General features: G+C 35.2%; 1 protein-coding gene across 2 annotated transcripts; it reads right to left on the reverse strand.

The window, feature by feature from the left end:
- Positions 1–176: 176 nt before the first annotated feature.
- DCUN1D2 (defective in cullin neddylation 1 domain containing 2) lies at positions 177–23,504 on the reverse strand. Of its 2 annotated transcripts, none has more exons than XM_070943353.1 (7): positions 23,342–23,504; positions 21,113–21,329; positions 14,657–14,825; positions 9,419–9,549; positions 2,603–2,685; positions 2,034–2,130; positions 177–699 (listed from the first exon to the last, which is right to left on the reverse strand). In XM_070943353.1, exons 1-7 carry the CDS (start codon positions 23,342–23,344, stop codon positions 620–622), a joined length of 780 nt encoding a protein of 259 aa, XP_070799454.1. In that variant the 5' UTR covers positions 23,345–23,504; the 3' UTR covers positions 177–619. The 2 variants fall into 2 exon arrangements, with proteins under 2 accessions (XP_070799454.1, XP_070799455.1); XM_070943354.1 differs by lacking the exon at positions 23,342–23,504 and adding an exon at positions 22,603–23,081.
- Between the last annotated feature and the right edge of the window lie 80 nt (positions 23,505–23,584).

Consider the following 23,584-nt stretch of genomic DNA (forward strand, 5'->3'; position numbering starts at 1 on the left):
GAAGAAGTACAAACTTCATTTGGCATTGGAATGAGGAAAACATTTTTTTAAAAAATGGAGGTTGTAATAAAAAGATTTAGAAACACAGTACTGCATCAGGAAAATAAATCAATAAATATTGCACTGTATTCTCTCAACGTATTTTAGAGATGTAGAAAAATACCACATACCACATATTTTATTTAGAGATTTAATTTATATATCACAAATACTGCTTTTAATATAAGTACAATATAATACAGTTGTATTTATGTAACTGCTGGTGTTCACCCTGTATTATGAACTGAATGGCATGCTGTGCTGTCAAAATTTTACTAAAATGGCCTCTAGTTAAACTTTTCCAAAGTATAAAATCATGCAAAATCTACATCCTATATAATACAACCAGTACAGTAATTGAAGCCAGTATCCTACAGATAGCCTTGGCTATCTTTTGAATTTCTTCTTGCAGTGTCCATGAGTCAGCCATCATTTTCTTGCAGAAGTAGCGATTTCTGTTTTGTCAGTGGCATCCCACCTCAACTTTTGAAATCGGTGACAGTGTGCACAGTTATTGGCCAAAAGTCTTCATTACCCGATGCAGTTCAGACTGCAGAGTTAGTCCACTTGGAAGTCATGGTTAGGAAGCTTTACGTTTTCCTCCTGTGACTACTGGTCTTGCGTATTCCACAAAATCATCTATTAGGACTGGCCACGCTCCTGAAGAGGAATTAAACAATTCTGAATAAAGGCTCTGAATATTTACAGCAATCTGACCTTATAGTAATCTGTACCTCTTGGAGGAGGTGGTGGTGATATGTCTTAACCTAAAGTTATTAGTCAATTACTTCCCCATTTATATTCTTCAAAAAACAGGTGAATCCAGTCAACAGGAATAGGGGAAGAGAATGGCTGAGAGCTCAGTCCTCTTCTTCATATTATTTAGCAACTACATAAAAGTGCTAGAAGTCATTTGTTAGTTGTGGACACATACCATCAAAATCCTAGTGAACACAAATATACATCTCTCAGCTGGATTATATAAGAGATGCAGTAGATGTCTTGTCTTGGTACTAGAGGCTGGTCAAAAAAGGATCAAGGTGAATCCCAGTAAGGTGGAATCACTATTCAGAAATTATAAACCTTTTTAAAAGCTCAAACTTTGGCTCTGGATAAGGTGATTCTCCCCTTAAAAGAGCAGGCCTTGATCTAAAGGTTCTCTTAGGCTTGTAGTTGTATTCTGTCACAGTGTCTGCCCTTTGGAATACCAGATCCCTAAAATTAAATTGATCCCAACCCTGCTGATGTTCCAAAAATCATGAGACTTTGACTCCCCATTCCTACGCATGTGGAATCAAGAAATTACCTGGAGCTCTTGAGATATTATTTTATTAGATTTATTTTTAACTTAATGTTCATCATGATTTTTTTTAGTTTGCATGGTATTTTTATTTATCGCTAGGTCTCTAGGATCACTATGGCAAGATGGGCAGTCCTATAAATCTAAATCTATAAAATTAAAGCATCTTGTTCATGGGAAAATATTAATAATAATCTGACAGAAAGACTTTTAACACCTAATATAAATACAGTGTACTTAGCTACATTTTAGAATCACAATTCTTTGCAGTACATACATATATCCATACATACAATAAACAAGAAAATATTGGCTAAGAAATTGAAATTTAACTTGTATTCACCAAGTCACTAAAATCAATGGAACCCATATTAATCCCGCTGATTATAATGTGAGGGTTAGCAACGGCAAGATGTGGCCTATCACCCATAATCATCTGGCCCACTGTCCCAAAAAGAAATATATTTACCTGACATGCAACAGAGGAGGGAGTGTTTGCCACCTCTTGAACAGCCATTTTGGTGACACCTTCACCAGCCACCTCAGTACAGGAGGAACAGTGAAAGTAGCAATGGAGAAGAAGGTTGCCAACCCCTTTGTTACATTCCAAACATTGCTAATAGTTAAAGGTAGAATATTTAAAGACAATATTTCAAAATAATTATATTTAAACTTGCATATCTACATCACTTGCCTTCTTCATCATAGTTTGACATATCATCTGCAATCATATTTCCAAAGTCTAAAAGAAGGTTCCAAGTATCCTTAGGGATTGATCTTTTATGATGCTCCTATGTAAGAAAAAGAATCTAATATGAATTCAATTTATATTTTTATAGATTTAGTAAAATCTTTACTGAGAAGATACTGACTAAAATTATTAGAGTAGGAGACTGAAATAAATCAAGATGTAGTAATTGAACAAATTACAGTAAAAATTACTGTAAAACATCAACTTTATGTACCCCAATCAAAGGAATTTTGTGCTCGACAAAATCTATTATCTATTTGATAGATAAAATCTATTTGAAATTTACCCATAATGGAAAAAATATGAAGTTTTCAAAGCAGCTTGCACAATTGATGCAAATAATCTTAATTATGTAATTACATAAATAACACATTGGTGAGTTGCCCCTAATTTGCTGTCAATAAGCTCCAACGCACAAACCTTCTTCCCATATGGTCTGTTAAATTGAATTTATTATACTCCTATTCGGAACTTGCACAAACACACATGGAATAATCCTGTAGGGTACTTACCAATAAAAATTTATTCCAAAGATCTAAAAATTTAAATCGTCCTGATAACACTAAATTCCAATATGCAATTGCCATTTCTAGATCTGAAAGACATAAATGTAATTTACAATCCACATTAGTTGTTATTACAGTTTTCCACATCCCCACCTATGAAAGAAAATATCTGGCTTTATGTTATATATGGCGCAAAAATTCAGTACAGGAAGTTCTTGACTTACGACCACCATTGAGCCCAAAATTTATGATGCTAAGCGAGACAGTTGTTAAGTGAATCACTGGAACTGTTAAATTAGTAACACATGCACTGAATCTGGCTTCCCTATTGATTTTGCTTGTCAGGTCACAAAACATGATCACATGACCCCAGGATATTGCAATCATCATAAATACAAACTAGTTGCCATCCAAATTTTGATCACTTGACCATGGAGATGCTGTAACAGTTGTAAGTGTGAAAAATTGTCATAAGTCATATTTTTAGTGCTATGTAACTTTACCAAATCACCAAGCAAATGGTTGTAAGTCAAGGTCTACCTGTAATTCTATAGATTTTAAGTTACATTTTTTAAAAACACAGTTTGTGCCTGTACAAATTCTAAGCCATTTTAAAGTTTAAAAATAAATACTTACGCATAAGGCCTGCAAATATGGAATGGGTCTAATGAGGTCTAAGGCCTCACTTGTCCAACCATGCTGTACATTAGACGTGTGATATACAAAATGCCACTCTTCCTTGTTATTATGCTATGACATCTTAGCTTAAACAACATTTCGCTTTGTCCATGCAAATTATCAACACTTTTACTATAGCCAAAAGATAGCTCCCAAGTTGTAATGTTGAATGTGACAGAAAGAGAAATTATTAAATTCATGGAAAATAAACACATTCATTTCAACTATCACAGAATAGTTTTTCTCCTGTCTTACCTTATTTTCTATTCTACTATAAACATCCTTTTTTACACAATAGTCCAATGTATGTTTACTCAGCAGAATGTAAGTAAAAGAGTACACAGAGTTCTAATATTATATTGAAATATGTCAGAAGTACCATATTTTTCTCACTGTAAGACTCTCCGGACCATAAGACGCACCTAGCTTTTGGGTAGGAAAACAAGAAAAAAAAAATGTGCCACTGCCTCCCAGCAATTTGCCTCCTTGCAGCAAATAGCCTGGTCAGCTTCAGCACTGCCTGATTTAGCACGAGCAGCTGATTGGCGATTAGATCGGCCTCCTGGAATACCGGCAATCAGCTGTTCCAGGCTGCGGGGATCACCACCGCCCATTGCTGCCTCCACACGGCCCATTTTCGGCTTCTGTGCACCCCATTTTTGCCCCCTTTCAGGTGGCAGGGATGTGCAGAGTCTGAAAATGGGGCGTGCAGAGGCGGCAGCAGTGATGGGCGGTGGCGATCCCCGCAGCCTGGAACAGTTGATCAGAAGTATTCCAGGAGGCCAATCCAACCACCAATCAGTGTTAAATCAGGCAGTGCTGAAGCTGATCAGGCTGTTTGCTGCAAGGAGACAAATTGCTGGGAGGTAGAGACCGAAGGGTGGGGGCTGGCAGGTGGGCAGGGCTTTGGCAACATTTGCTCTATAAGATGCAGACATTTCCACTCCTTTTTTTTGGGGGGGGGAAGGGTGTCTTATAGATCGACTAATACAGTATTTGTCAGAGGATACCATTGATACAGATCATTTTTTATTATTCCCAAGATTAAAATAATTTTATGGAAATAGAATTTGGATCTGTCAATATGAATGAAACAAATATTTTCATATTTATGCTAATGTTTTCCATAAATGCATATATTGCAGTGAAGCTTACTTGAAAATACATTATTAATTTCTATTAATGATTTTAAATGCAATAGAAAAAACAATTACAAATTAAACTCACAAAAAGAAAAAGAATAAAATGTGAATAAAAGAAAGAAGTAAAATAATAATAAAAAGAAATATGTAAAGAAGTGACTTCCAATCTTCATTAGAAGGAAAAATAAATTTAATAACTCATCACCCTTTATAAATTTACAAATATGTATTTCTTCTTCCTATAATCCATCCCTTCTATATGCAAAACATAAAACATCAACTTTTTAGTTCTGGTGTCAGCAAAAAGTCCATTACAGTTTTACCAGAATTTTATAAAAATAAATCAGAGCTTTATTTTAACCTTGATCAAACAATTCAGCTTTATATTCCTCTCTTTTACTTCTAACAATCTTGATCTTTGATTCATTCAGATGTTGTATGTCTTTTTCCTATCAGAAAGACTTCTTTGAAACAGGCTTTCACAGATCTGTTTGTAAATCCAGTGGAAAGTCATTATCCAGGGTCATTGTCTTGGTTTGTCTTTTGCATTTCCCTTTTGATTTTTCAAAGCCTTAACTAGCTTCTTTTGTAGATCTAATAAAAAGTCATTATCAGGGTTGTTCTCATAGTTTATCTCTATTTTATAATCCACACTTTTCCTGTCATTTGTATTTCCAATTTGCATCTCGTCTGTTTTGTATTCCACACTTTTTAAATCCATTATTTCTGATTCCACTATTACTTATCAATTTTTTTCACGTGTCATTACTTCATCAACATCTTTTAGACAAACTCAATCCTTAGAAGCAGACTTCATTAACTGCTATTGTCACTACTAATTTTTGGCCCCATATTTCAAATATCTCTTTTAATTATTATAGTATTTTGTATCATTTTGTAAATGACAATCTTAAAGACAACTGTTTTCTTTCTTTTTTTCCTGAACTTTTATCCTGTCTGATATCTACTTTAAATCAAAAGGTCTATTATCTTTGTTATGACTGGAAGTAGTAGAAATAATTCTAGTTCTCTTGAAAATCCATTTATTTCAAATTGTTTAGATTCTCAACTTGAGTTAACTTTTCTTTTGTTTAGAAATAAACTCACCAGGTGACTTTTTAGACTGAAAATCTCTTAAAATATTTCAATAAGCAATTTCCAAATGTGATTAGAAGCAAGGTTAGCAAATTTAATGTCCTTAAGGGTGCCAGCTGTGCTCGTGAGCTTGATGATTAATTCCTTCATTTCCTGGCAATCAGACTCATTAGAGACCACTATCTTGCAGTCTCCTCATAAGGACAAACCATCCAAATCACAATGAGTGATCTCCAGTCTTCTTATCTGGACAGGTTCCAAAGAACTGGTCTACTCACCGGTTCTTTGGTCTTTGCCGTGGTTGTTATCTTCACTCTCCACAGAGATGTGTTTAGCTTGCCATGCCTCCACTGGAAGTTGACAATATATAATCCTTCATTAAAAAAATAAATAAAACTACACCTATTGAGACAGCTTTTTGTCCCCAACTCTATCAGTGGAAAGTATGCACAAAACAGAATAGGCATTCAAGTACAAATATCTGTGTCTCTGAATAGAAATTATATTGACAATAAGCTCCTGAGTGAAAGACGGAATATAAATTTAATTAATAAATAAATGACAGATAGCCCACACCAATAAAAACAAATCAGTGGAACATCTGAAAATCTTAAGAGTAAATACTTGCTTGAGTATGAACTTTTTTTAAAAAAAAAATTAAACGCATTATCAAATAACATGCCAACCAAAGACAGGACAAATTTGAGGATTCTGTTTTAATAAATTATAGTGTACTGTGAATAAGCATGGAGCCTTGCACAAGTATGCCCATCTTTTCTCCATATTTTGATACTTTAAATATCTCAGATAAAAAATAAGTTCAATTTGCACATTTATTCCAAACGTAAATCATTAAACAGCTACATAAACCTTCAGCTTAAGGAAACAAAAAATATCAAAATGCGCAGCCAAAGAAATATGACAACATTGACTTAAAACATGGCGTATTAAACCAGAAGTTTTAAATCTGAATCAAGTCTACAATGAAAAATACACATAACAGGAATAACTATTTTCTTTACATATACTGGACAGTATTTTTTTGTTTTGCTTATAAAAGTGGGAAAAATGGTTTTGGCAATCATCACTATGCAACTGTCTGCATAAATTTCCAAGGATCACTCAGTCCCTAAAATAGGCTGTAGATTTGTTCTAGTTATAAAATATATAATACTAATGTCCATGTCATTAGTATGGTCAAAGCTTAATGGCATCTATGGTAAAATATTAGATATGTATTGAGGTACCACACTAAGGAAATACTCTTATTGTATTATAACATTGTAACCATTTGTTTTGTAAATCTACAAATGATTACCCTCCTAGAAGATTCTCCATGCACAATGATGACTATTCTGTACTCACTTCACTTGATATATCATTTGTTCAGAAGGTAAACAATGGTATTATAATATTATATATAATGTTACATGCTTTCCTTTAATCAATGAATTCCAAAAACTCTAAGCAACTTCTAAATTCTAGAACTTTCCTGTAGGAATCTACAAAGTGATATGCCAAATAAATTTTAATTTTAACTTAAGTTTACTGTAAGTAATTTGTGGAATAAAACAACGAGAATGAATCTAAAAGCAATGCTCATTTGCCATGGGTGACAATTCTTCCTAATTTACCAAGTCAACTCCAAGCAGCTAAAAAAAACCCAAAATAAGATTACAAAAACAGATTTCAAAAATACCTACTTAGAGTCTTTCCTGTTATCACATTTTGTTGTGAAGCAATATGACAACAATACTGTAATTTGTTTTGTATATACACGCATGTTCAGTGTAAAATTGAAGTATTTTCTTCCCAAAATAGCATGTGGTATCTTTCTATACCTTTTGCATGGCATTCACAACCCATATATGTCTCTGAAAGATAAGGCTAGCATTCCTTTGGTGCATTAGATTATTTTAAAACAGGACCTGAGTTTTGAAAGTTAGCTCCAATTTCTGTCATAGCTACTGTTCCTAATGCAATGTTTGTACACATTAAATAAAAACAAAACCAGACTAGCTTTATCCTTGTCAGTCACAGTGGTTTTCAACTTTGCTTAATCTGTCTATGATATATTTCTTTTATCAAGTATAACCATTTACATATAATACTATGTAGAACATAGCTGCCTTAACACAGGACTGGACAGTTCGAGGACCTGAAAACGGAAACATTTAACACAGCCTCTGAACATTTAACATTTAAACACATTTAATTCATAAATGTGCGAAGAAAAGATAAAAATTAAACTATTCCGACCATATGGCATCACAGCATACACAACTACTAAAACCCTCCAAAACATCCTAAGTAAACCAAAAAAAAAACAGCAGCTCCAGAAGAAAAAGGAGTAATTTACAACCCACAGTGCAAGGACTATGTAGGACAAATAGGCAGAAGACTACAGAGCTCATCCAGTAACAGCAACTAGCAATTAGAAGACATAATAAAAACTCCTTAATTTCACAATATATGATCAGATTTAATCATAATTTCAATTGGAAAACTGCGAACATCTAGACCAGGGGTGTCAAACTCAAGGCCCGGGAGCCACCTAGGAAATAGCACAAGACTGGCCTGCTGTGCCTCTGCCAGCAAAAATGAAGCTTAGGAGGGCTGTGTGCGGCTCTCCCAAGCTCCGTTTTCGCTGGCAGAGGGTTGCAGGAGGCAGTCGCAGCTGAAAATGCAACTTGGAAGCCTGTTTTCAATGGCAGAGCGCTCGGGCCACCACAGGCGCCCCTACACAAGTGACATCGAGCTGGCCATGCCCACTCCAGCCCCCGAGGTCAAATAAAACCCTGCTATGGCCCTCAATGAAATTGAGTTTGACACCCCTGATCTAGACCAAATCAAGTCCAAAAATGCCAAAGAGTTCCTGAAGTTTGGTACACAGAAAATCAGCCATCAACAGGTACATAGAAATAAACAACATCTAAAAGAACATTCAAAAGAAACAATAAACAAAAAGGAAACAAAAAGACCTAAACACCTTGTCAGCAATCAACACCAGATCAGCAGAAATTAACACCAAGATTAATACTAGACCAACAATCAAAAGCAAACAATATCCCAATCCAGAAATTACCAACTCAGACAAACAAGATAACAGTAAATAATAGCCTAATCAAGGAATCACCAAGACCACTCCCACTAACACTGACAGGGCAAGCTTTTATAAAATAAGAACAAACTCACTCTCTTCTAGCACAGATGATTGTTATCTAATTTGATAATGAAATATCTGTAAGAAAACAACCAAGTTCAGAGAGCACTAAGGACCCTATAGACGATAAAAAGCTATCCATCCTTGCCTTAGCCAAAGGGGCCAATGAAATAAAAACTGAAACAAATACTTTTATATTGGAAAAACTGTGGAAGAGACAAAGAAAAGTCATCAGAAACTGCTGGAATGGACAAACGTATCCTTTGAGATGTAGCAATTTAGATTTATATACAACATGTATGCTAATTTAGTATGAGAGACCAGGAAGAGAAAAATACTGTAAAAGAAACTCATTCTGGAACAAAACATCATAAAAGTTCACATTTTGATTGAACATCCTAAATTCTACTTGACAGAATTGCCAAAAGAACTGAGATTTTAAAAACTATTGTAAAAATAATGGCTAACATATTGATTTCTACTTAAGAATAAACTGTAATGTACTATCCCATTATCAAGATATTTTGTCATATTTTTCAAATAATAATGTGACATCTGTTATTCAAAACATGCAAGCTAAACCATTCACTTAGCTATGGATTACAATAATCTTCCCTTCCCTGCCAACCTGAATATCTTGCTTAAAAAAAATCTACTAGTGAGTCTCACCTAAGCTTTCATTTTGTTAAAAGGCTATTATAAAATCTCTTATTATTGAAAACACAATAACTTTAAAAAACTCACCTAAACCTTTTTGCCCAGGGTTTTTAGCAAAGTTAAAAGTAAACTGATAAAAATCTTTAAACTTCATTGGATCCTTTAATTCTTGTTCCAGTCTTGGCAAAAGAGATTTTAGCTTGTCTGTGGTATCACACCTGGTAAAAAGATGCTACTTTTCAGTTTATCCAGTATCAATTGTATAGTTTTAGAATTTTGAAATATAAATATAAAACTTATATTTATTCAAAAAATGCAAAATTGCAATATACAAGAAATAGTTCCATTTTAAGACTAATTCAATTGATGTTAATGTAACAAACATATTATTCCATAATATTTCATTCAGCTGGTGCTACAGAAATAAATATCTAAAGTACATATTCATTTTGTATTGCATATAGAGCGATTTTGCAAATAATAGGCAGCTATAACCAGTGCCGTAAAATAAAGGCCTTTTACCCAAACCAGGGTTAAAATATGGTGTAAGGGCATTTAGATGAGAACAATAAATATGATAAAGTGTAGCACTCTCTTCCGCTAACGTATTTCTCTACAATCTCATTTCCTGTAATTTAACTTGAACTATTGTGTTATGCTATTTTTCTGTCAATAGATACATAAAGTAGATTAATTATCTATGTAAAATGGAAAACAGTAATTCTTAACTAAGAAATCATCATCATCCAAAAAAATCACCATAAGCAGCTGTTGATAAAATGTACTATCCATTCTCCACTTACTGTACTTCTGATAAAGTCCAATTTCAGTGAGCAGAAAACAAGACTTTCTAGTAAGCAATGTGGGCAAAAATCACATCCTTATGATCATCATTAATATTATTTAAATTTAATTACTAGTATATTTTATTGTAGGGGACGTGATGGCTCAGTGGCTAAGACGCTGACCTTGTCGATTGAAAGGTCGGCAGTTCAGTGGTTCGAATCCCTAGTGCTGCATAATGGGGTGAGCTCCCGTTACTTGTCCCAGCTTCTGCCAACCAGCAGTTCAAAAGCACGTAAAAAATGCAAGTAGAAAAATAGGGACCGTCTTTGGTGGGAAGGTAACAGTGTTCTGTGCGCCTTTGGCATTTAGTCATGCCGGCCACATGACCACGGAGACGTCTTTGGACAGCGCTGGCTCTTCAGCTTTGAAATGGAGATGAGCACCGCCCCCCCAGAGTTGGGAATGACTAGCACATATGAGGGAAACTTTTACCTTACCTATACTTTATTTTTAGGTGCACAAGCAAGTCATATTGGAGTTTTATAATATTTGTTCAGTATTGTCTTATACAGGTACTTCTCAACTTACAACCATTCCTCTAGTGACTGTTCAAGTTAAAGTTAAAACAGCCCTGAAAAATGGCTTACAACCCATCCTAGCAGTTACAACCATTGCAGGATCCCCATGGTCCCATGATAAACATTCTGGCGCTTGGCAAGTATTTATGACAGTTGCAGTGTCCCAGGGCTGTGGGGTCACCATTTGTGACCTTCCCAATTGGCTTCTGATAAGCAAAGTCAACAGGGGAATCAGGATTTGCTTAACAATCGCATGAATCAATTAACAACCACTGTGATTCACTTAACAATTGTGGCTAAACGGATGTAAAATTGGGTATGACTCGCTTAACAACGGTCTTACTTAGCAACAGAAATTCTGGTTCTAACTGTGGTCATAAGTTGAAGATTAGATATTTGATCTGTATATGAACTGCTTGTCCTTCTAGTATTTTTGCACAGGTGTAAGATAACAATTAAGCATTTGCCAGCAAATTTAAATCAGCTCTGATTTTATTTAAACACAACGGGTAAGTGGTTAGGTGACATCAACATAGGTACAATCCATGGTGACTATGGAAAAACACCTGCCATCACAATCTGAGAATCTATAGGTCTTTTAAGGCACTCCTAATTCTTCATGACATTTATTGTTCTTTTCTGCTACTTTGCTCAACCTTCTCAGGCACAGTTGTTTTTACTAGTTTATTGACATGACATTCTAAATATGTAAGATTTTTTTTTAGTGAGCATTGTTTAATGGAGACAGTCTTTGTTTAGTCCACTGGATGCCGTTTCCTTTGTCTTCTTCAAATTTAACATTTAGCCATTTTTTTCACTTTTCCTAGTGAAAGTTCCCTAGAAACTGTTATCTTTCATCTAGTATTTTGCTATAGTACTGTAGTTTGGATGAATATATTTTTGTAAATCCATCTTTCCATCCTGAGTGGGCATGTGCAACTGTAGTGCTACACTTTTTGTGTTCAGCTACTGTCTGGTAAATGTTCAATGACCCTTGCTCATTTTTATTTCAATTTAATGCCATTTTTATGACTAAAGTCAGAGCATTGCACCAATTAAACAGATACAGGATCAATATATTTCTATGTCATTTCTTTTTGTTTTTGGACAATTCTACTTCTCTAAATATTCCAAATTTAGATTTTTATTGTAGCTTCTTATTCTGTGAAAAAGGAACTGCGAAGATTCCTTGGAAGAATGATAGAATATTTTGACAGAGCTAATAACCTTAATATTGTGCACATTCTGCACAAAGGGCTCATTATATTCAATAAAACACAGGTAAAGCTTATAAATTTGCTTGCTCTCCCTATTTACACTGTATATGATCTTACATCCCTCGGCCTCTTTAGACACTAGAAAGGTGATTGGAACTATGAAGCTGGAGGAGCTGTTCCCTTGCCATGGTAGAACCACTTCCCATTGAAATTTAGAGTTACAGCAACTATTCCTTTCTCTGGGGAAACACTAGGATAGTCCTCCTTGGAATGAATAGATCCCAACTGATTCCAGAAAACTCTAGCGCTTCTAGCTAATATGATGGATGCTCCCGACAAAGGTCTTGATTATTATGTAAAATGTAGATGTGACTTGAGCAGTTGACACAATAAGCAATTTGGAAGGCAGTTGTAATATAGATTACAATTGCCTTCCAAATAGTAAAAAAAAAAAACACAAAATCTGATTAAATACTACTAAGAGCTCATTATTAAAATCTACTATATGGTAGGGAGGGAAGTGAAGAACCTGAATTTCTCCGAGTGGTTTGGGTATTACTAAGAATAGCCTAGCATAAAGTTGCATAGAATCCTTGTTAATACATTGTGGTATGTTGGCTTTGAGGATAAAATCAATTATCTTATACTTAAGACTCAGCATTTCTGGCAGTTCAATTTATAAAAGTCTTTTTTATGATTTTCATTTGTTAAATTCTGATGACAAAATGATTGATAGAGATTGACCTCTCACTTGATTTTAGTTATTACAGCTTATTATATTTGGCAGGATGGGAGTGTTTGGGTGAAAGGTATAAGCTACTTAAGATATGTCAAATATTTTGTCATATTGTAGTGTATTTGCATTTTAGAAGTAACATTTGTCTGATACTTTTCACTCTGCATCTCCTTTTATGTTTTTGTCTTTTTTAAAAAAAAATAAAGTTGAATTTCACCAATGAAGGAGTGGGCCTTCATTCATAAAGACTATGATGAAAAAATTCAGATCCAGATCCGAATAAGTATAGCCTTCTCAATTCTTTTATCTTCCCTAAGGTTTAACATCTGCATTAATCTGTTCAGCAAGGTCATTCAGAAATTTAGAGTAAAATATTATGTTACTTACATACAACCCTCTTTTTTTTCATAAAATCCAGTGAAAAAACAAAATGTTGTGCTTCGCCAAAGTAAATGAATTAGATGACAATCAAGAAAGCTCAATCTAGACATAGAGATGCTACTGATAGGTGATTTATTTGTCTAGGTGAGTTATGTACAGCCTATTCCAAGAGATTGCAAATCTACCTAATTTGAAAGAAGTCTATATCAATCTTTGACATTAAAGACATAAATGTCATCTGTGAATGGAGTATCTTTTCTTGGATTAAGTTACTGGGTGAGTTATAGTGATATTTTGTCACAGACGGTTACCCTGTGCTAATTTATGCCCTGATCATTTTTATGTAAATTACTACAATGTGTTTTATACGAGGCTTATATATCTTCAAAATGGACCAAAAACTACAGTTAGTATAGTTTAGTATTAAATACTTCAGCAACAGTATAAATTGGAACTAGCACTACAGTATGAAAGTACACTTATCTTACATGGTTACTGGCAGCTCCAGTTTGCTCGTAATTCAAGGTATTAGTAAAAATTTGTATAACTTTTCATAGTTTGGCACCGTAATGCCTGAAATAATAGTATTAATTATATGTTCCCATTCATCATCTGAGATCATCTTCAGGGATTCTGCTCTAGATGGGTCACTGCAAATGGCCATACAATTAAATCGGATGTCAAGTGCCCAAAATGTGATCCCATGACCACTTTGGAAGTGGGCATAATTTCAAAAATGTGTTGCAATTAGCTTTGGGAGCATCCATTGTAAACTGAGACTATCTGTACAGGTAGTCCTCGATTTAAGACACCTGAGCCCAAAATTTCTGTTGTTAAATGAGACATTTGTTAAGTGAACTTTGCCCCATTTCGTTACATTTCTTGCCACAGTTGTCTTTATTTCTTGCTTCGTCATTGACTTTGCTTGTCAGAAGGTTGCAAAAGGTCATCACATGACCTTGGGACATAGTAACGGTCATAAATATGAACGGCCAAGCATCTGAATTTTGATCACATGATCATGGGGACGCTGTAAAGCTTGTAACTGTGAAAAACTGTCCTGTCATTTTTTTCAGTGGCGTTGTAACTTTGAGCGGTCACTAAATGAACTGTTGTATTTCAAAGACTACCTGTACTTGGTTGTCACTGAAATCAATTAAACTTATATTAATAGTGTATTCCACAATATTTATTTTTTAATCTCATCAAATAGCAAGATTGCTGCTCTCAGAACTGCCTGCCTTCAACAAGACCACTTAAAAAAAATAACTTTCAGTTGAAAGAAATAGTGAGTTAATTACTTAAAAAGCACTCCAATTGAATTCAAAATATGGTTTGTGGGCGGAAATAAATAAATTCAGAACTGAGGAACTGAATTATTCTTTACCTATTTTAAGATGTTTATGCACTCTTAATAAGCCATAGGCTTATGTCAAAACTTTTTACAGTCCTTGGATAATTAATTAGGCAAGTTACTGTTACATTTTAATGCCACAAGCATGCTTTAGATTCCTGCATAATTCTTTGTATATTTCATATAATTGAATTTTTAACCAATTTGACAAAATCAGTTTTGATATAAACTATTTTGAAAAAATGGAATTCTGACAAAAACTGTTATACTCACCCCAGCTCTGTCATGCCATCTACAAATTCTTTTTTACTGAATTCACACTGAGTCGCTGCCCGGAATTTCCATGCTATGACCAAAACACTGATACTAGCAGGGTCCAGATTTAAATCGTCACAAAATTGCTGAATTCCATCAATGCCAATTTTATTGTCATCCTGTGGGTCTGTTATTTAAAAACAAAACAGGGTGTTATATTTTACATTAAAGATGTGTAATTTTTTCCATAATCATACAATGTTATTCTGATTTTTAAAACTAAATCTTTATAGTTTCAACTCTTACTGCCTAAAAAATATAATCATATAAATCAGGTCAAAAAGGGAGTTAGTGGTGATCTGTATACATTGAAAGGTTCATTTCATTTAAAATTGTAGTAATTATAACAACAGTATTGATATTTAAAGCACAACTGTCCAATGTAAAAACCTATAGGACGTGGTTTTCTTCAAATATGAGCAAGTAAATTTAGATGAGAAATATATATTACATTTTGCTAAGATGAAAAGCCAAAAAATTGAGACTGATTAGGGTTTAGAATCACAGTTGTTGAAATTCTAACACCCTATTATTTCAATAAAAAGTTCCTGCTATTTTAAGCAACATAGGTCTCAAGGGGGTTGATAGGCAGACTTCTGTTCCTCCATGTCACATCATCATTCTTTACACACCAGCAGCTAAAAAAAGGCACCTCTTTGCACATGCTACACTTCTAAAATATTTTTTGTTTATCCAAGTAGAGCCTTGTATTGAACGGTGCCACAGATTGTCAAATCAATTTCCCCACTAAAAATAAAAACAAAAATAAAAGTTCTATTCTCCCAGAGAAAATAGCTAAACTATTAGAAAGTGTTCCTACTTCAGTTCACATATTTTGCCTTCCACCTTTTATGTGGCAAATAGGTAAAAAAGGTGATACTTGTTTTTTCAGCACACATCACTGCATGCTTAGCCTAACTACAGGTAGTCCTCAACGTACAATGCTTTGTTTAGTGACCATGCTTTGTTTAGTTACGATACACTGAAAAAAGTGAATTATGAGAGTTTTTCACATTTACGACCACTTCAACAACCTCATACATGATCAAAATTTGGATGCTTGGCAACTGGTTCATCTGACGACTGAAGTGTCCCAGGGTCATGTGATCACTTTTTGTGAGCTTCTGACAAGCAAAGTCAATGGAAAAACAAGATTCATTTAACAACCATGTTACTAATTTAATAACTGCAGTGATTCACTTAACAACTGTGACAAGAAAGTTTATAAAATGGGTCAAAACTTAACAACTATCTCGCTTAGCACCAGAAATTTTGGGCTCAATTGTGGTCGTAAGTTGAGTGCTAGCTGTACTGCAGCTGAAATTAGCAAGAATTTTCAAGTTATATGGTAGCTATTCCAATATCAATTGTTGTAATTATTTTAACTATTTCATATAAGCATCTTTGGGGTAGCCATTTCCATCACCACTAATCACTTGCACTTCTCTCTCTGCACTTGAAGTGCTGATAATTATGTAAAGCTTCAAAATGTTACTTATTTGGGGCAAAGGAAATAAAGCATTCGATTAAATGTTAGATATCCAGGTAAGGGAGAATGTGCCTGACTACCTTTTGTCTCAAAACAATCAGAGTAGCCATGTGCTTATACGAAAAGATCTTAACAACATTTTCAAATATTCTACTCCCATGCTAATCAACAAGGAATGAAATTTCATGGCACTGAAGTTTTAAAGAATAGCAAATTGCAAGATGTAATTGGCAGGAGATGGCTTAAAATACAAAGAAAACCATTTGCAACGCTCTGAGAAATCAGTTTTGTTAAAATAATACACTAACAAATACACCAAAGCATTAGTTAAGGGTAAACATCTAGACATATTATTTCATTATGCTCAATGACCTGCAAGATAAAAGCAGACCAAGTGTAGCAAATGCAACGTGTCAATCATATGTGACCTAAAAAGTTATGATGTGAAAAAGGTTAACAAAGTGGATTAAGTAAAAAAATAAATATAATGTAAAATTTGAGAATAAACTAAACTAAAATATATATAATTTAGTAATGCCACTACTCCAAATTTAGGCCATTTTACGCCTTTTTACAAAAACTGCTGTAGGTAACTTAGTAATTCTATTGATGATAGAAACATTCTGCTCTGAGAATAAGAAAGGAACAATCTCTCCCTCATAACAGATTTCATTTTTGTTAGGGTATGTTAAAGATGTACCAAATTACTGTAGAAATAGGAAAGGAAAATTCTATGACTTAGGGTCTCGGGTTCATTCAGACCACAAAGACAGTTTCTTTTGGTGAATGGAATCCTGCTGTATACTTCTAATCTGATACTATAGAGGGTAAAGTGTTGAAATGAGGCAAAGAAAAAACCATACATCTTATTGGTGAAGCAAGATTGAATAAATAGGTTGTGTTGGAACCAGCACTGAGAATTGGCTACAATTAATACCCAAATCCTCTTGCCATGCAATGTCAAAAATTCCTTTACACGATTGAAATTTAGCTCTAAATCTAGGAAAAGCAAAGAAAAGTGAGAAAGGCTGCAATAGCCTGGACCAACTACAATTTTTATTTTCTACCTTGATAAATGTTTTCAAACAGAATTAATAGAGCCAACGAATCAGCGCTAAACAAAAGTTTAAGCTAGTAGGAGAGTGAGCAAATGTGCCTCTAATGAGAACATAACAGTTTCGGGTGAGGAGTAAAGTACTTGAGACATAACAAGGGATGTTATAAAAACTTACATTGGACTATGTCAAAGGGCCTTGAATCATTAAAAGCGCATATCTGTGTAGCACATGATATTTAAGATAGAGTTTTAGTTTTAAAAAGAAAATGTACATCTACCCATTTATTTATTTGACTTTTATCCTGCCTTTATTACCCTATAAATAACTCAATATGGTGGAATATACATAATACTCTTTAGTCTTCCTATTTTCTCCACAAAAGCCTGTGAAGTAGGTTGGTTCAAGAGGGAGCAACTAGCCCCAAATCACCCAGCTGGCTTTCGTGCCTAAGGTGAGACTAGAACTCGCAGTCTCCTGATGTCTAGGCCAGTACCTTATCTATTACAACAAACTGGGAAAAACCGGATTGCTTTGACAGGATTGTTAGCTTTGGCAGACACCGAGTCTAATTTGTTTTCATTTTCTATTCACAGAATTCACCTATTAGCACAACTTTCCTACAGTCCATCAGTGTTCTTTCCAATCCTCTACCATCAAACACAGAAACACATATATATGAAGTGCCTTTATGAAGTTTGATATTAATGCTTTTTTAAAAAATATATCTTACTAACGAACTAAATTTACTAATACTAATGAACACATTCTCATTACTTTTATCTTCTTATTGGAGTTTTAAGATTGTAATTTACCCACCGGTAGAAAGTAATATTCATCCCTTCCCACTTATTCCATCTCCAAATCAATTTCAGAGTAACAGGACTTTCCAGAGCAGATATAATACACATGGAAGGAAAGGCAGAGGAAGGAAAGCCAAAAGAAGCTTGTTTTTAGATATTTGATAAAAATTAAATAAAATACAGCCTTTATGATTTATTTTCTCAGAAATATGCTTGAAAATTCAATCTAATAGAAAAGAACTAGAATCACAAACAAGGATTATGACTAATTCAAAAAGATAACTGTAGGTGTGTAACATACAGTAGGGTTTTTTCCCCACTTTTTATATACAGGTAGTCCTCGATTTACAACAATTGAGGCCCAAATTTCTGTTGCTAAGACACATTTGTTAAGTGAGTTTTGTCCCATTTTATGACCCTTCTCACCACAGTTATTTATTTATTGGTTCATTTATATGCCGCACTTATTAAATGAATCACTGCAGTTAAGTTAGTTACATAGTTAAGTGAATCTGGCTTCCCCATCGACTTTGATTGTCAGAAGGTTGCAAAATATGATCACATGACCCTGGGATGCTGCAATCATCACAAATATAAGTCAGTTGCCAAGCATCTGAATTTTGATCATGTGACCTTAGGGATGCTGCAATGGTCTTAAGTATAAAAAATGGTCATGTCACTTTTTTTCAGTGCTACTGAACTTTAAATGGTCACTAAATGAACAGTTGTAAGTCAAGGACTACCTGTACCTCCTCCCCCATTTGAATATGAAAAATACTGATAGGACTAAACATAGAGAACTCATAATTGATGATTTATGCACAGCAGTCATACAAGGATTAAAAAATAAACATAATAAAATTATTATTTTGTGTCACAAAATGTATAGCTGTATAGCTCAATAACTGAGGGATATCCCAGAATGGAGTGAAATAATCATTAATTTAATAACCCCACACCAACCTGAGGCTGCGGTGCAACTGAAAAATTAAGGCATTTTCTTGTTTACTGACTTGCTATACACCCCCCCTCCAAAAAAAATTAAAGGAAAGGAAATAAAGAACTCGCTATAAATATTCCATTATACAGGTACAGTTTTGATAATAGTAAATAAATCACACCTTCTCTGTTTTTTTAACAAATACCCCTGTTGAATAAAGAAAATTTGGTTAGCACAGAAATTGATCGAGCACAAGGGAAGAAATAAACAATATTTGGAAACGATCATATTTGTGGATTTGATTTTTTTTAATGCAGCAAGGAAACAAGGGATCTTAATTCAGGAATTAAGATACCGTAACAACAGTGACATCTGTTAGGTATGAAGCACCATGGGCAAAGTACAAACAAAAACTTCTTAATTAAAAAGACAGAATCTTTTTTTTTAGAAAGTTAGGTATTTGCATAGTTACCAAAAATATGCCTGTGCAATATACAACAGAGCTAAAAGAGTATTCAAAGTATTTCATTATTTATTCATCTTATTTATAATCTGCTTCTCTTCATGGAGCTTAGAATCCTATGTATGGTTACCTCTCATTTTATTGTCACAAACTTGTGAAATAGACAGGGCAGAGAAAAACTGCCCTATAATCACCCCATCAATACAATAATTTATTATAGTTCATGACCAGCACATATTAAAAAATATAAAAATTCCATTTATGATTTGTTCCTTGTAACCACTTTACTATCTCTGAGATAAGTAGATTGTTTTCTAAAATGTTTGCAGCAATATGAATTCAAAAGCAGAATTAACAAAGGAGTTTCAATAAAGTTTCCAACCTCAGAGACATTTTTATAGTCAAACATAATTCCTTATTTCCATAAAAGAAATTATTCATCCATAAAAGAAATTATTCATTTTTTTTACCTGGACTAGATCTTTAAAAGAGAATACTTATTAACAAACAAATTTATCTTTACCTAAATTAAGAAAAATTATAAATAGATCCTTGCTGGATCCAGTCTGGTAGAATGCTGTACATTAACTCTTTCAGCAATGCTTTCAATGGAACGTACTGCTCAATCTTAACAATAATGCACATATGGACATTACATCTTTGGGAATATTCAATAAAAACAGGATAACAAGTTTAAGCTGCATTCATATTTTCAGAATCCAATTTAAGCTTGTAGAATAAGCAGGTGGTCTAGAACAGGAGACGGAATACAATAATATAATTTAATTATACCAGTGTGATAATGCAGATCCTACATAGAATAGTTCACATCTACCCAATACATATGGTTAGTCTGCTCTCCTTAACGTATAGGTAGTTCGCGATTCACAGCAGTTCAATTAGTAATTGTTTGAAGTTACAACAGCACTGAAAAAAGTGTCTCAGGATTGTTTTTCACATTTACGACTGTTGCAGCATCCATATTGTCACGTGATCAAAATTCAGAAGCTTGGCAACTGGCTCATATTTATAATGGTCACAATGTTTTGGGGTCATGTGATCACCTTATGTGACCTTCTGCCAAGCAAACTCAACGGTGAAGCCAGATTCACTAAATAATTGTGTGAGGAACTTAACAACTGCAGTGATTCACTTAACATCTATGGGAAGAAAGGTTGTATAATGGGGCAAAACCCACTTAGCAACAGAATTTTTCGTTTCAAATGTGGTTTTAAGTCGAGGACTACCTATATGAGTGCCCAGATGTTTATATAAAATGTGGTTTTAAGTCGAGGACTACCTATATGAGTGCCCAGATGTTTATATATTTTAAATTAAAACTTCTTTACATGTGTTTTCTTTAAAAAGAGAAACAGCTTTGCATTTAATAAATTATACTGTCTAAACACACATACACACACTTACATATACAACAATAGAGTAGTATCACTCTACTCAGGTTTATAGTTTGATACTATTCATGCGTACCTAGAACTAAGTCCCACTATGTTCAGTAGGGCTAACTTCTTAGTAAATAAGAAGTAGCTAATATACTATACCTAGTATATTAGTAAATATACTAGAACTGTAGTTCCTTTTCCCCTGAACGTCTAAACTGAAGTGGAAATCAAGCTCAAAGGAAAAAGTGAAGAAATAAACCTTACCTTTGTACCTGTTATACAAGTGCTCTAATTTCTTTCTGTCTATTGAAATTTTCATGGATTCTTTGTAGTACAAGTCTGGATTCTGGAAGTAGTTGTCTGTTGCCACTTCTAGTTTCCATTCATTCTGCATTAAGCAGTATATAGCAGTCCTTTCACCAGCCTGGGTAACTGCCATAAACTGGCGGACCTTGTCCTTCTGAGCCGATTTAAGCTTATGCTTTGGGATGCAAAAGAAGCAGGAAAGCCAATGAAGCTAATCCAGATGGTTTTTTTTTCAGAATTTTACTAAAACTGCCTGTCTTTAAAAAAATATTGTATTCTTTTTTTTTTTGAATAATAACATTTCATTCCAGAAAAAAACAAATATATTTTATTTCACTATAGTAAGAGACATAATTTTCTTCTGAAAACTGAAAAAATAACTGAACACATATATTTTTAACACAAAAATTAAAAATCATTTCAGTCTTAACTTTATGTCTCTAGGTTTCCATGTAAAAAGAACAACTTTTTACACAGTGGCTTTCCATTAAATGCATAAAACATTAAGTGAAAGAATATTTATCATGATAGCCCTACAGCAAATAACCAAAAGTATCTCATTCTTAATATAATATGAATATGTGATTATACTGTGATAGATTCAGAAGTTTAAATCTGGAAATGTATACACAATTACTTGTGCCTTATTCTGAGGATTACACATTAGTTGCCATATAAGTGGTCCTGCCAATAAAAAAAAAGCTATTTCAGGAGTAAGCCCTTCATAAATATTGCTTTACATTATTAAAAGTAACATTTTTAAAATATGCCCTATAAAAACACAGCCAAGATAAAATGTCAATGTATAATTTTATACAAAATTTCAATGTAGGTTTTGATGGCATTTCTGAACAGTAGGGCCCTAAAATATCCCTCAGTAAGATTATTACACACTTTAAGAAGATCCTTTAGCAAAGAATGTCCCTCTACAAACAAATCATTTTAGAGTTAAGAAAATGAACAAGTTTCAAGCATAACTTGGCCTACACAACTATATATGATTCTTCAAATCAAACCTTTATTGTCAATACACAACATGCGTAGAATGAAATTTAGAAGTGAATTTAGAAATGAATTTAGACTTTATTTCTGAGTCTAAATAAATTGCATAAAAGAAGCGATCTTGATACAGGTATGTTAAAAAAAGACATCCTAATAAAATGAAAGTCCTAGTTTCTGTATTTGCCATGCAAACATAAGATTTAAATCTTTTTAAGTTCTTTTTTCGCTTAGCTTTAAGAATGCATGTTTTCTTCTCCCTCTAGCTTTCCTAATTCTCTTTAAGAGTGAAAAGGGAGGGGGAAGAGTCAAAACGGCTCGCAAGACATCCGAATGTTAAGTTTAAAAGAGGAGGAGGAGGAGTTGCAATTCCAGGTGTTAAAATGAAGCTTTGCTCCCGAATAGGGATCTTCTTTTCAATTTTGTTCTCCATCGAAGAGGCCACTCACCTCAAGGGATGTCAGGGAAAGAAAAGTGGCAAGGGGGGGGCAAGGAGAAGGTTGGGGACTACAATAGGGAAGGTCCTACTTCACCGTGTGGAAAGGAAAAGGGAAAATGCAACGAAATAACCCGAGAGAGAGGGATGGGGGGGAGTGGGGGCTCCTTCCTCCCTTGAGGGGGGGGCTTTCCCTGGGCCTATATAGGCTTTCCTTTTAAGCCAGCTCCTGAGAGAACAGGTGAGGATCCCTGGGGCATCCACGGGGTAGGGGTGGGGAGGGAAGAAGCTCGGCTGGTCTATGAAGGGCGAAAGGAAAGACAAAAGCCTGGGCCAGGGGAACCGAGAGCAGGGTCGGTCGGCCGGCAGCCACCTGCCAGCGTCTCCCCTGCCCAAAAAAGGGAAAGGTACGTGGCGAGGGTGGCGGTGCCTTCCCTGCCTAGCATGGGGCTCCTTCCCCACGCAGCCCTGCCGCCGCGTTGCGTCCCGCCGCGCAACTCCCACAGCCCTGCGCGCCCGTTGCCCCCTCCCTCCCTCCCTCGCGAGCTCCCCATGACGCGGGCGGGCGGGGGTCGTCCGGAGTGGAAGGGCGCCCGCCGCTCTGCCCTTTGCCGGCGGGCGGAGGCGACTCTGCTCATCCCGCGGGAGGAGCCTGCCTCGCCGCCGCCTCCTCCTCCCTGAGCGCGCGCGCTGAGGTGGGTCGGGGGTCGTTCCAGGCGGGGAAATCCACCCGATTCCCCCCCCCCACCTACCATTTTTATCAGCAGGGCTTTCACCCAACTTCACTCGCCAGCGCGGCCGCTGCCGCCGCTGTTACCGCCGCCGCCGCCGCCAGTACAGCTTCTTTCTGCGCACGCGCGGGTCTTCTTTCCCTTTACCCTTCTCTTCCTCTCCTCCTCCTCCTCCCCGAGTTCGCGGGCTTCAACTGCCGGGCATCGTCCGCACGGCACGGTTCAAGAAACCCCCTGCCTGCCCCCTCCCCCCGCTCCTCTTTT

Source organism: Pituophis catenifer, unplaced genomic scaffold (genome assembly GCF_029215685.1).
Source record: "Pituophis catenifer annectens isolate HBS135680 unplaced genomic scaffold, rPitCat1.0.hap2 SCAF_4, whole genome shotgun sequence".
NCBI classification, from domain to species: Eukaryota; Metazoa; Chordata; class Lepidosauria; order Squamata; family Colubridae; genus Pituophis; species Pituophis catenifer.